This window comes from Chaetura pelagica, unplaced genomic scaffold (assembly GCF_000747805.2).
Source record: "Chaetura pelagica isolate M959 unplaced genomic scaffold, ChaPel_1.0 scaffold232, whole genome shotgun sequence".
Classification (NCBI taxonomy): domain Eukaryota; kingdom Metazoa; phylum Chordata; class Aves; order Apodiformes; family Apodidae; genus Chaetura; species Chaetura pelagica.
The window spans coordinates 1,750,710-1,764,273 of record NW_009952441.1 but is presented as its reverse complement, the minus strand read 5'-3'; the positions used below and the strand labels follow the sequence as shown (position 1 = coordinate 1,764,273).

General features: G+C 41.7%; 1 protein-coding gene across 1 annotated transcript; it reads right to left on the bottom strand.

The window, feature by feature from the left end:
• Positions 1–224: 224 nt before the first annotated feature.
• ACER2 (alkaline ceramidase 2) lies at positions 225–12,606 on the bottom strand. The gene is made up of 7 exons (XM_010008486.1): positions 12,538–12,606; positions 12,221–12,391; positions 10,732–10,846; positions 9,736–9,877; positions 7,470–7,607; positions 1,400–1,537; positions 225–715 (listed from the first exon to the last, which is right to left on the bottom strand). The coding sequence occupies exons 1-7, from the start codon at positions 12,604–12,606 to the stop codon at positions 529–531; spliced, it is 960 nt and encodes a 319-aa protein (XP_010006788.1). The 3' UTR covers positions 225–528.
• Positions 12,607–13,564: the final 958 nt, after the last annotated feature.

The window sequence follows — 13,564 nt, the reverse complement described above, 5'->3', positions numbered from 1 at the left end:
CACTCTGTGATCTGATGTGGTGCACATCCAGCCTCCCGGGTAACCAGCAGGTCTGGGAGGAGCATGTGCTTCGAGCACACTCTTGTGGCCATGAGAAATCAACATAAAAATCAGAGTTGAGGACACAGAACAGCATATTGGACTTTCTTTTTTACAAAGAAGGCCTTAAGCCATAATTTACAAAAGAAGTGAATTAAGCATCAGAGGTGACCTACTACAGAAATATCATTCATTGACACTGGTATTAGGAAAGAGCTTTTATCAAGTGAAATGCTACATAGTGCAACACAGTGCAAAACAGAGCCTCCCAGAGAAGTCAGTGGTTACTTCAGTGTTCAAGAGCCTCCACCTTCTTGCTCCTCTCTCCTCTACAGAGAAAGAAAACACACTTGTCTCCACTTTCTATGGCACCTGAAGTGCTGCATATTTTAAGGAGAAGATAAAATACAATCCTATTCATTTATTATTATGTAAATACTGTCTCTGCTGGAATTAAGTTGAAACTCCACCCCTGTTCCATGGCAAACTTCATGTGATCTTCACAGGTGATTTCTTCTGTGCACAGAGGAGGGTGACGTAAGGAACCCCAATGAATGCCCATCTTTCACTGGGCCAGAACTTTATGACAGGGCCCTGCTCAGGAATCTCAGAGGCAGCATCGAAGTAAGCAAAGCAGACACAGCCCAGGTACGCCGCAAGGCAAATCAAAATGTGCCTGAGAATAGACACCCACACGCACCCCCCCAAAAAAACAAACAAACAGAAGAAAGATAAATAAGTAATGTGACTTCAGTAAAGCAATCAAATATATCACCATAATTTAAAATCAGTCTGTTCCTCACCTTCTTCTCCTGAGTCCCCTGTAGGGTTACTGTCTGCCCTTTGCACACAGGCAAAGAATGGAGAGAATAAGGAAAACAACAAACTGTAGCTTAGCCTTGACCTAAACTAGCTGCAGCTTTTTAGTCTCTGCACCAGACAGATTTGTGTAGAAATGCTGAGATATGGCACCCTGGATAAAAGAGTACAGATTGCTGGGTAGTAAAAGAGAAACGGCATCAAAACCCTTCACTGGTCCCTAACTTCATCCTCAGTTGTTCACACTGGAAGATTAAGTTTTCACAGTCGCTGCTTCAGCTGAGCAGCACTATGGGATTTTTAGTAGCCAGCAGAGCAAGGAATTCAAGGCAATTAACCAACTTAGCATCTGAAAAATCTGATCAGGCGGAGAGCCTTCTAAACATCCCACCTTGGATGTGAGACTTGCTTTGGGCTTATAATCTTACCAGTAATTCTATCTAGCACTAACCAGGATTAGCACCATGCAGCACTGAAGGATCACGTGGTCAAGGTGTTACCACATTTGAATCAAAATGTGGAGTTTGTATACAACACTTACCATACACAGTGCAAATAAGGGAAGTTAAATGAAGACCAGATCTCACAAAACACTTTGTCACTGATCCAGCAGAAAAGTGCTAGCATCCACCAAAGACCTGAAAAGAGACCCAGTTTGTACACACGCAGGTTTTCACACCTGAGGATAAAAACATGAAGAAGTTATTGTAAAACACAACAACATTTTCTTTGTGGTACCAGCTTGATGCTTTTTGGATGTATGTATTTTAGGGTAGGATTCACAGTGCCAGGCACAAATCTTTAAAATAGCTCCAACATAAATGTCCCTAACAGAGGAACTTTACTTACACTAGGTATGGCTCTGATGCAAGGCAGTAGTGAGGTGACAAAACAAATCTTCCAATCAGTAGCTGTGTTTTAGGTATTGTTTTACATACCAATACGCAAATGGTGGGCAAACATCAAAACATTCCCATATCTAGGGAAGGATATCTAGGACAACTATTGATTAGTTACACATGTTCTCTAGTAACAACCAGCCAAGCAGCAAGTACTCAGATTTGTTCATATTTATCACTATACAAAGATTTGTAAAATAAGGAACTGGATGAGGGTTGTTTTTTTTTTAAATTGGTTAGTTGATTTTTCCGTCTACAAGTTAGTACTGTACAATGTAACAGTTTCAGAGAACTTCTAAGGTAGAAGCCTCTACCCAAAGGGCCCAAAGAAGCATGATTTAGTAGATGGCTAGCAGACATCCACATCTCAGGCAGTATTCCTCATGTTGACTAAACTGCAGTTCTCTCCCTCCACAAGAAACATGACTTGTTCTTATAGAGGCACATCAGAAAGAATGACAGCACAAAACATTTGCTGTTGTCACATGTAGCACAGTCTGCAGTTGCCCATCACCAAATGCCACAGCAGATACCAAGATACTCGCATAGCATTATCTGTGTTGCACATGTACTCAAAAGCTCACAATTTTACATCCCTCTATGATGCTTTGTTCTATTCCACATCTTGAAACTATTCTAAAAATTGTGCAGCTTTGCTCAACAGAGTAGAATCAGGAAAAAGGAGCCATAAATATAATCTTCAGGTCCCAAAATGCTATTAAAGACAATCACTTGCTGTCTTCATACATCTACTATTTCGGGGTAGGCCTCTTGGTGCCAGTAGATACACCTCTGCTCTTACTGATTATCTATAAAGCATTGCTACGCTGAGATGTGAGGAGACCTATGAGGCCAAGGGCTCAGCTCCCCAGCCTCCTGCAAGAACAAAGCTATGATGTGGGATTTCCCTCCCTGCCTTTTTTTGTTCTTGCTGTTTCCCAGAGATCTAAGAACCATTCAGTGCTCTTGTACAATTCTTTCTTCAATTAATTATTCTTCCCAAGTCACTTATATGACCTCGTAAAGCACTCCCAAACCTACTATTCAGATGGCAGAATAATTTGTTTAAAGTGACTTGTCAGAACAACCAAAATGCCCAATCTCTAGCCAATCTTAATGAGGTGCTCCTGTAATCTACGTCTTACACCTCTGCCAAAAGGTATTGGGAATGTCTCTATGCCTCTTCCTCCCCAGTAGGTCATCAGCCAGCCTTTCTCTCTGCTCCAATCCAGTTCCCCCAGTAGACTTGACACTGAATTACCGGTCTTCTTCCACACAGTTCTAGGACTCATTCACAGCATCTGGAAGGTGAGCAATGCCTGGCAAACAGGTTCTTTAAACAGATTTTTCATTTTGTGACACTCAGAAGTAATTAAAATGTGTATCCCTGGAGTAGGGAGCTAGAATAGGCAAGCAGTTCTTTACTGTGTGCACTGCAGTAGTATTTATGGTCCCTTCTCTACAGATATTCTCTGTACATTCCTGTCTCTGACAACTGACTAACACAGTGCAGCACAGATCAGAAAGCTCTGTGATCCTCTGTCTTTCACACAAAGTACTTGTCGGCCTAAAACCTACTGTTCTCATTTGATACATTTACAGAGTTCTAATTTTTCCAACATTCCCCTCTAATTGTCTGCACAAGGCCTATAAGCCACAGACTAACCTGCATTCACTGTCAGGGAAGCAGTCATGCCAGCTCTGTCCCCAGGTGTCGCTACACCCTTCCCTATGTGTGAGATGGTCCCCAACCACCCAGCCGGAGGAGGATGGGGCACAGAACGACTCCTGCCTCCCTTTGGTGGAAAAGCAAAACTGTCGCGGGTACTGCAGCTTTGCTCAGGGAGCTCTAGCTAAGCATTCAGAAAAATTAAACACATAACACAGCGTTCTGTGCAGGAACACTTTTCTGAATGTATTGCAGGAGCAGCTGTATACCTGGCTGTGGTGTATTTCAAGCTAAAGAATTAGTACAGTGTTTTCCTGTATAATACTTTTTTCACTCCTGAAATGCTTTTTCAGTTGACATTTTAATAGATGTTTGGGATTAATGAAGTCCTAAAGCTGAGCAGAAGGCACCTTTATAGCTACTGGATTAATGGCAGAAAAGCTACCAACTGTCTAATCCTGTTGACAGAGGATTTTCTCCAATGTCCTTTGCATAAATTCGTTTTAGGATCTGGCATTTCTTTTTTAAGCCACTATAAATAATGTCATGTTCAACATTATCACATTTATCTTTATTTTTCAAAAAAGTGCTTGAACTAACAGGTAAACTTTAATATGCCCCACAAGAATGATATCACAAAAATAGTTCTCATAACAAAAATATCTTCATGACTGTCACAAAAATTAACACTTCACACATAAATCAAAATGGCTTTTTTCTTAGGCCTGAATTCTCCAATCCATTTGATAAACCGCCAAGGCAGCCAAGAGGACACAAGGCTTGCCTAAAATGGCTTCAGAATTGTCTGTGCTGTATATGTTGAAAAAGGCTTGCTCTGCTGAAATAATGTCTTTACTTCTAAAAAGGCAACAAGGAGCATGAGGAAGGGGAAGGATATTTCTGAGTTGTCTCTTGAGCTCCAAAGCACAACTACAAAAATTCTTCCTTACACTCTCTTACAAGACACCCCAGTAAGAAATACATCCAAGGTTTGGCAGTTTTATCAGCAGAACTATACTGGTAAATACTGCTCATTTTGCAGGATTCATCCTTCTACCAAATGGCTAGAAAGCATGGATCCCTTCATAAAAGAAGAGGGAAAATTGTAACTGATCAAAAAAACCTTCTGTACTAAGCATACCAGGCCTAATTCTCTCCCATTAATGCTAAGGCAGGTTTACAGTCTTCAGAGAGACACACAACTATTCATAAAAACAAGACAGTCAACCACATTCCACAGTGGATACATGCATGGATCAATTTTGTACATTTGACAGGTGAAACTAGACTGCTGCAATGGGCACTCATGCATTCTGACAGAGCAAAGTGTGTGTGCACTGAGTACACAGAAACTTCTCTGGACCTGTCTGAAGGACGTACACCAACAAATGCAACTGCATCCAATTTAAGATAAGAGGCTCAGCCTCAAACATCCAGCTGTTTTAGTCTGTGACCATGTGTGTCAATATCTGACTAGTCTGAATACCAAGAGGAGAGGACAATCAAAACTGCATGGTTCAAGGAGTTTAAGACTGCAAAGCAAAACTGAAAGCTCACTTGAAGAAACTCTTAATGCAAAATCAGCCACAGAAATAGTGGCTACCCTGTTCTAGCCTGAAGGAAACTGTACCCCACAAAGCCTGCATTTCCACCTGCATCTATTGCCCGTATCTGTCTGCAAGCTCCCTCACAGACAGATTTCTAATAGAAGAGTAAACTATGGACAGACCTGAAGCTAGGGGTAAACCTTTCCTGCTCAAGGCTCAAATGTCAGGTAAGCAACAATGTTCTAGAATCTATGTGCACCTGGAGATAGACACAAGCCTGACAATCACTAAATCATACTAATTTGATGATACTATAATCTTGATGGGTATTTCACTTGGATGAGCAAACCAAAGGATCCACATCTACTTCCTCTCTGATACCATCCCTAGGAAAGCTTTTTTAAATTTTATTTTTATTAAACACTTGAAGGGGTTTGTTTGGACAGAAATGAGAATAAAGTTTTATAATTTCTTTTTATTTCAAGGACAGGTATGCACTTATCTACCTGTTGCTCTTTTGGTATCTGCCACACACAATAGTTCATATCATACACTCTACCCTACCAGTTCCATATTTAAGAACATAATGCTCTTTTGTGACAATATTATCTCCACATCAAGAGCAAACAAAAGGCAGAAAATTCTCATTTGAAAACACAGTGGTTCTAATTAATCAGAATTCTGTACAAGATTGACACCAACCTACAACAGGACTAACAGGGAGCTTTGGTCTAATGCATCACAAATTTAAGTCCAGAAGAGAAGCAAACTACTATGAGGCCTTTCTGCTTCCTTCCCCAAATACTTGTTTTACAGATGAATTTCTGCTTCAGAATGGCAGGATCTGGACCTGCAGCCCTTTACTGATTGTAGTAGTAGGGAATGGGAGAATTGCAGGCATTTTAAATTATGTTTAGATTATTTTTCTCCTGCAAAAAAGGATGACATGACTCCTCTGAGTTTACAAGAGTATCTCCCATCTAAATCTCCTAGGGATCAGCATAGCTTAAAATAAAACTTTTAATTATTTGCCTTTACACTTAGGAATTCATCACAAAATAACGTAGGTATTACATCATGCCAATGTGCAATTAAGAAGGCCATGTGTCATTTCAGGTCTGTCTTTAATTACCAATTCAAAAGAAGGTTTATTTGTGTTCTGAATTCTCTCAAAAAAAACAGACAGGGAAACTCCATGCATAGTAAGCTATGACCTTTCAGAAAGATTTTTAAAAAGTAAGTATCTGTAGACATACCAATTGCTAGATTTGATGCAGCAGCACTCAGACTTACGAGACACTATCCTTTTAAGTTTCTCGGGAGTTCATTCCTGGAGAACTGGTATGTAGAGAGTTCACATAAATTATTCAGAGCCACAACCAGATCTCTATTTGCCCTGTCAGTAGCTCCTTGGTGCTCTCACCAGAATGAGACACCTCCACCAACATTCTTCAAATAGTGACTTTCTTGTCTACAACCAACTTGTAAATATTTCTCAGGTTTCTTTGACCACAGAAATAAAAACTGCTCAGCAGGATATCTAATGAGAAAAGCAAACACCTTAACAAAACATTGTTACCAGCATCTCCCACTGTATAAAGAAACAGCAGCAAAATAGGGTAAAGTAGCAAAGGGGAGAATCTCTGTTGTAACAGGAGATGTCAGAATGCAGACATTTGGTCCTACTCTTGATTCTTTTGATGGACATCTGCATGTGCAGTATGTAACAGCCAAGATAAGTTGTAAAATCCTTCTCAGATATTACAGAAGAGAGGCAAATGACAAGCTCCTCTACTTGTCTTGTCCTTCTGCAGCAAGCGAAAAGATTTTTAAAAAAGAAAAAAAAAAGAAAAAAAAAGAAGAAGCCTCTGAACAGCAGCTGTTATTGCTACTCTGGCAAGGCTGTTTAAAATGTTAAGATCAGTTTCAGATTCTTCTCTGTGTGCATTCTATTTGCATCCTGACAGCTATCCTTTACAACCTAGTGAACAACTTAGTGATTAACCTCATCTGTCAGTCTGACTCCATTATACCACTCATGTCTGATGACAAAGTGGTGTAAGAGTCACTGTACTCTTGAGAACTGAAACATCTTCCACACATGCTTGGGCCTTGCTTTGCATTCCTAGTATCCAGACTGTGATCATGCAATCACCTCACCCTCATGCAGACTTTGAATGCTGTCAGTAGCATGAAATCCTTGCCCTGACTCCACAATAAACAAACAAACTGAAGTTACATCAGCTTGCAGCAAAAAATATGTTGCAAGAAGACAGACAATATCTGACCAAGAACACAAGCCTAAGAAAAAAAAAATAAATCCTTGTCAAAAATTACTAAACTGGCAAAACAAGTTTGTATCAGATCTGTGCTTGCATGTGGGAAAAGTATTTCCGATCTGCTACCACAAGCACTGAAAGTCAGACCTAGTGTATCAGCATACAGTGGGCTGAGGATCTCAGAAAGCAATGCTGCATTCAGGAGAAATGTACTCACCTCTTCAACTCTGCAACGAGCAAAGCTGTGCAGGGAACACCCAGAGTCATCAGTGAGATGTTGTTGATGGCAGGCTTAATGAAGGCAAGGCAGGTAGTAACTCCAGAAAGAACAGCCACAGCAGCTTTAAAACGGCTCCTGAAGAGGATTTTTGGGGGGAGAAAAACTACTTTTAATTCAAAACATTTAACTACTAAAGCCAGAAATATTGAAATTATTTTAATAGTGTAACAAAACTTATGTTTCTCTAGGTGTGTTCAGGAAGTGCAATGACAATGTGCATTAAATGGATGTGGATCTTGCACAGATTTGCATGTGCCTGCAAAGTTAATTGTATATACAAATCATTGCTGGACTGTGGTATTCTGGGTACACATACATATGTGCACACAGCCACTAATCACTGGTTTCAAAATCGAAAGGCCACCCTCTGATCTTCCTTCTCCCACAATAAGTCAAGTCCATCTCTGCACATAGCACTCTACTTCTTCAAAGCAGTGTCGTGTCATTGTTCGTCATGCTTTTTTTAACATGGATTTTTAGGAAATCTTGTTATCGTTAATGTCCCAAGTTCTACAGTCATGTTACAGTCTGTTCTATATTCTCTTATCTCTTTTAAGCCTTAAAGATACTGAGAACTTTAAGGTAAGTAAACCATTTATTTTAACCAAATTCAACAGTAGGTATGGGATTCCATCACTTTTTAAAGATTACAGTTTGGTATATTCTTAGCATAAGTGAAATCACAATTGGGCCCTTTATAGACAGCTTGCCAACTTTTTATTTGAGTATCTGTTAACTGTTGTTTAAACTTTCAAGTCCGGACTTGAAACAACCCATTTCCAGTCTGTGGCAGGACTAGACTAGACAGAGGATCATCACGCTGCCCTTCACCTAGGGGCCCACAGCTTTAAAAAACAGTTGCTCTCCAAGGACAGCTCTTGTGTCCTTAACTTTATGTCTGAAGTAGGGTCTCAGTATCCTTGTGCGACACTATTTCCTGGCCACACGTGTCACCACTTTCACTTCATTCCCTCTGCCTTTCGCTTTTAAGTTTTTCTTCCTGCTGGAAGACAAGAAGTTACTTAAGTAGGAAGTTCTGATCTGACTTGAATGCGATAATGCCTAAAGACACCACAAATGGGTCATGGTAGATAATAACATTTACAGCATTGGAAATTCAGAGTGGGATGAGGATGAAGATGAAAGCAGTGAGCACAGGACAGATGAAATATTAGAAGTTTAGCTAGGCAAAGAGTTTATTGCCTGGTATGCCTTTCCTCTGTACACTTCAGAAAGGAATCAAGGCCTTAATATGTAACTGCCTTAACAGACTCTCAGGAAAAAGCGTTCAAGAAATTTAGGGTAGGAGACATCCTTCACTTCATCTCAGTATTTCCATGATTCAGTTATAACCTGGGAGATTATTATTTACACTTTTAGCACCAAGTTCAATAAAAACAGGATTTCACCCAAAAAGTGTTTCTATTCCTTTTAAAGAGGATATAGTTTAACCTCCTGGCCCATACTGTGCAGCTACCCAGCTTCACTTGAAGACAGTGCTAGATAACACATAATGATTCCCCTAGGATTTTGAGGAATAATTTACATGGAGTCACAGAAGTTCTCCAGCACTCGTAACTCTAAATTACTTGTCTAACGTCTAAAAATCATGCCATCATGCCATCAACCAAAACACTTCAGTAAAACCTCTGTCTCCTTGTTAAGTTGATGATTTCCTCTAATAGCACTATTGCAACATGCAGAACTACTAAATTCACAGTTATGTGACAAAGCCATTAGACTGCATACACTGTACACTGTAATGCAAGATACACTTTTCCCAGTGCAAGCTATTTTGAGGAATGGTCAATCTAGGCACGAACCGTCTCTTCCCTTCCCCCACCTTTAGGATACAAAAAAGGAAGAGGGAAAGAGGGTTTCTCTTACTTTACTTTAGCTGCTACTAACATAAACTACCCATGTAAAGGTCTTCCTAGAATCAACAAGAACAGGTGCTTCCAGAGGCAAGTCACCCCATCCCACCATCTTAAATTACAGGGTGTAAACCCCACCATCAGCTACTCCAGACTTGGGAATTCTGAACAAAATGGGCTGAGATACAAGTGACAGGAAGAGAGTGAAGTGAGAAAATACAGCAGTTGTAAGGTTGGATGATCCCTCAGTGCCACCACATGCAAGTTTAGGTGCTACCATAAAATGTTTTAAGAAATACGAAAGTGTATGTGTATGATTGTGTCATCACCTGTCATTCCGAAAAACTCTAGGCAGGTATCTCCTAGGGAACCACATGGCAAGGGCACACATCAGGACCCAGAGAACAGCCAGCTCATCCAGCATCTGGCCCAGGAAACTGAGGGTGGCGTGAAAGTAAACAGATCCAATTCCTGGAAGAATTAACCAAAAGGCAGTATGAATAGTTGCAGTACTATATAGACTAGAACACACTGCTCATGTTCAGAACTTCACAACAAATGTTAGGTACCGTTTGGTCTAGAAAAGGTTAAGAAAAATAAAAAATGAAAAAACAAGCAGCACCTTTCCTAAGAAGATAATCCGAAATGTCAGCACCTCATTTATAAAAGCAGCAGTTAAAGATGCCAGCTCCCACCAGAAAAGTAGAAGTATGTAAAAAAACATCAAGTTAAACCAATTGAAATGCAAAAGAAATAAAAGTCAAATGCTACTTCTGAATTTTCTCAACAGCACAAGAGTGGGTAAGACAAAGATGGAAAGCAGCATCTGATGACTACTCCGTGATACAGGTTTATAGGTGGAAAGTGTCTCACTGTCCCACAAGGGCTCTGAACACCCATTTAAAAGTTCCCAGTCCTCACAGGAATGAAAAAGCTGAAGAATCACAAATCTACAAAATGGCTACTCCCTCGGGTTTCCCCACTACAATGCAAAACCTGTTATCCTTATCCTGTCCAGCTGTGCTGTGCACTCTCAGCTCTCATTTCAGTAGCAACAATAGAGGAAGGAGGGTCAGCCCTGCTGTAGAGTAAACCCAGACATAAACAAAAGACCTTATGTAAAGGAAGGACAGGAAGGGAACAGAACTAAGGCTAAAGTTTCCACCAGCCACAAAAGCCATTCTCCTTTCAGAAACTATGTCTGCTTCAGTTTAAAGCAAGTACAAGCAAACGTGTTTTACAAAATAACCAAAGGGCTAGCAGGAAAATCTTATTTCCTCTCTCAGTTCATGCATGAACAGGAAAATAGAGACTAACCAACTTACCAACCACAACCAGCAAAGTCCATATTAAATATATTCCACTGTTGAAGCAGGTTGCATATTGACGGAATAAGCACATACATATGGGTGGTAAAACAAAAAACAAGACGTTGCTTATCTAGGGAAAAGAAAAACAAAAAACAGTATCACAAAGAGAGAAAATAAAAAAATCTTAGATATTCATGGGCTGCCTAAGGCATCTATAAATACATTATGTCATACACTGAGGCCCCAGCTCCACAAATTATGGCCTTCAGTTTCTGCCAAAGCTGAGCTGTTTTTCCAAAACATCAACCTTTGTTTAGAATCATAGAATCAAAGAACGGTAGAGGTTGGAAGGGACCCTTGGAGATCATTAAGTCCAACGCCCCTGCCAGACCAGAGGAGGTCACACAGAAACACATACAGATGGGTCTTGAAAGCATCTAGAAAAGGAGACTCTACAACCTCTCTGGGCAGCTTGTTCCAGTCCTCTATAACTCTTAAAGTTTTACCTCATCTTGAGGTGGAACTTCCTTTGTTACAGTTTGTGTCTGTTGCCTCTTGTCCTATCGCAGGGCACCATTGAAAAGAGCCAGGCACCTCCTTCTTGACACTCACCCTTCAGGTATTTGTAAACATTAACAAGATTCCCTCTAAGTCTTTCTCCAGACTAAACAGCCCCAGGTCTCTCAGCCTTTCCTCATAACACAGGTGTTCCAGTCCCTTAATCATCCTAGTAGCCTGCCATTGCATTCTCTCAAGTAAATCCTCCCTCTTGAACTGGGAAGCCCAGAACTGGACAGAGTACTCCAGGTGGGGTCTCACTAGGGCAGAGAAGAGGGGGAGGAGAACTTCCCTCGACCTGCTGGACAGGCTTTTCTTAATGCACCCCAAGATACCATTGGCCTTCTTGGCCACAAGGGCACACTGCTAGTTCACCAGGACACCCAGGTCTTTCTCCATGGAGCTGCAGTCTAGCAGGTCAACCCCTAATCTATTCTGGTGCATGGTGTTATTCCTTTCCAGGTGCAGTTACTGAATACCTTCTTTGCCTCTGTCTTCACTGCTAAGGCTGACCCTCAAGAGTCCCATGCCACAGAGACCAAAGAGGAAGTCCAGCAAAAGGAAGACTTTGGCTTGGTTGAAGAGGATTGGGTTAGGGATCAATTAAGTAAACCGAACATTCACAAATCTCTGAAGCCTGATGGAATGCCACCTGCAGGTGCTCAGGGAGCTGGCAAAACTCATTGCTAGTCTGATCTCCATCACCCTTGAAAAGCCCTGGAGAATAGAAGTGCCTGAGGACTGGAGGAAAGACGGTGAAACCCCAGTCTTAAAAAAAGGCAAGAAAAGAGAACCTGAGTAACTACAGGCCAGTCAGCCTTACCTCCATCCCTGGAAAGGTGATGGAACAGCTTATTCTCCACACCATCCAAAGCATGTTGAGGAGAAGCGGATTATCAGGAGCAGTCAGCATGGACTCACCAAGGGGAAGTCAAGCTTGACCAACCTGATAGCCTTTTATGATGGCATAACTGGATGGACAGACAAGGGGAGGGCAGTTGACATGGTCTACCTTGACCTCAGTATGGCTTTCAACACAGTCTCCCATGGAATCCTCACAACCAAACTTGAGAAGTGTGGACTGGACAACTGAGTAGTGAGATGGATTGGGAACTTGCTAAGGGACAGAGCTCAAAGAGTTGTGGTCATCAGAGCTGAGTCCAGCTGGAGGCCTTTGACTAGTGGTGTCCCTCAGGGGTCAGTACTGGGTCCAGTCCTGTTCAATATATTAATTGATGATCTAGATGAAGGGATAGAATGTACCTTCAGCAAATTTGCTGATGATTCAAAACCAGGTGGATTGGCTGACCAGCCAGAAGGCTGTGCGGCCATCCAGTGTGACCTGAACAGGTTGGAGGGCTGGGCAGGGAGAAACCTAATGAAGTTCAATAAGGGCAAGTGTAGAGTACTCCATGTGGGGAAGAACAACCCCATGCACTACTACAGGTTAGGAGTTGACCTGCTGAAGAGCAGCTCTGGAGAAAAGGACCTCAGGGTCCTGGTGGACAACAGGCTGACCATGAGCCAACAATGTGCCCTTGCAGCCAAGAAGGCCAATGGCAACTTGAAGTGCAATAGGAAGAGCATGCCCAGCAGGTTAAGGGAAGTTATCCTTCCCTTCTACACTGTTCTGGTGAGACCTAGCCTGGAATACTGTATGTGTTTTTGGGCTCCCCAGCTCAAGAAGCACAAGGAACACAGTCCAGTACAGGGACACTAAAATGACTAAGAGACTGGAGCATCTACAGCATGAAGAAAGACAGGGAGCTGGGTCTGTTTACCTTAGAGAAAAGGAAGCTGATGGGGGATCTCATTCATGCTTATAAATAACTAAAGGGCAGGTGCCAGGAGGATGGGGTCAGACTCTTCTCAGTGGTGTTCAGTGACAGAACAAGGGGCAAGAGTCACAAACTGCTAAACAGGAGATTTAACCTAAGAAAATACTTAGTTACTCAGAGGATAACAGAGCACTGGAACAAGCTGCCCAGGGAGGTTGTGGAATCTCCATCCCTGGAGAAATTAAAAACCCACCTGGACATGTTCCTGTGTAATCTGCTCTAGGGGATCCTGCTCCAGCAGGGTGGTTGGACTAGATTATCTCCAGAGGTCCCTTCCAACACCTACGATTCTGTGATTCTGTGTTTCTTTTTCTTCCATATGCTTGGAGATGACCTCCAGAATGAGCTGCTCCAGCACTTTTCCAGGGATGGAAGTGAGGTTGACTGGTCTATAGTTTCCTGGGTCTTCCTTCTTGCTCTTTTTGAAGATTGGAGTGACCCTGGCTTTCCTC

Bases quoted from the DNA above. Each gene is read 5' to 3' on its own strand.
- ACER2 (XM_010008486.1), bottom strand. From the start codon at position 12,606: ATGGCCGCACAGCCTTCTGGCTGGTCAGCCAATCCACCTGGTTTTGAA. The intron at 12,392-12,537 runs GTACATTCTATC...TCTGTCCCTTAG, and splicing joins CATCAGCAAATTTGCTGAAG to CAAGTTCCCAATCCATCTCA. The intron at 10,847-12,220 runs GTTGGTCAAGCT...TCTTTTCCCTAG, and splicing joins CCATCATAAAAGGCTATCAG to ATAAGCAACGTCTTGTTTTT.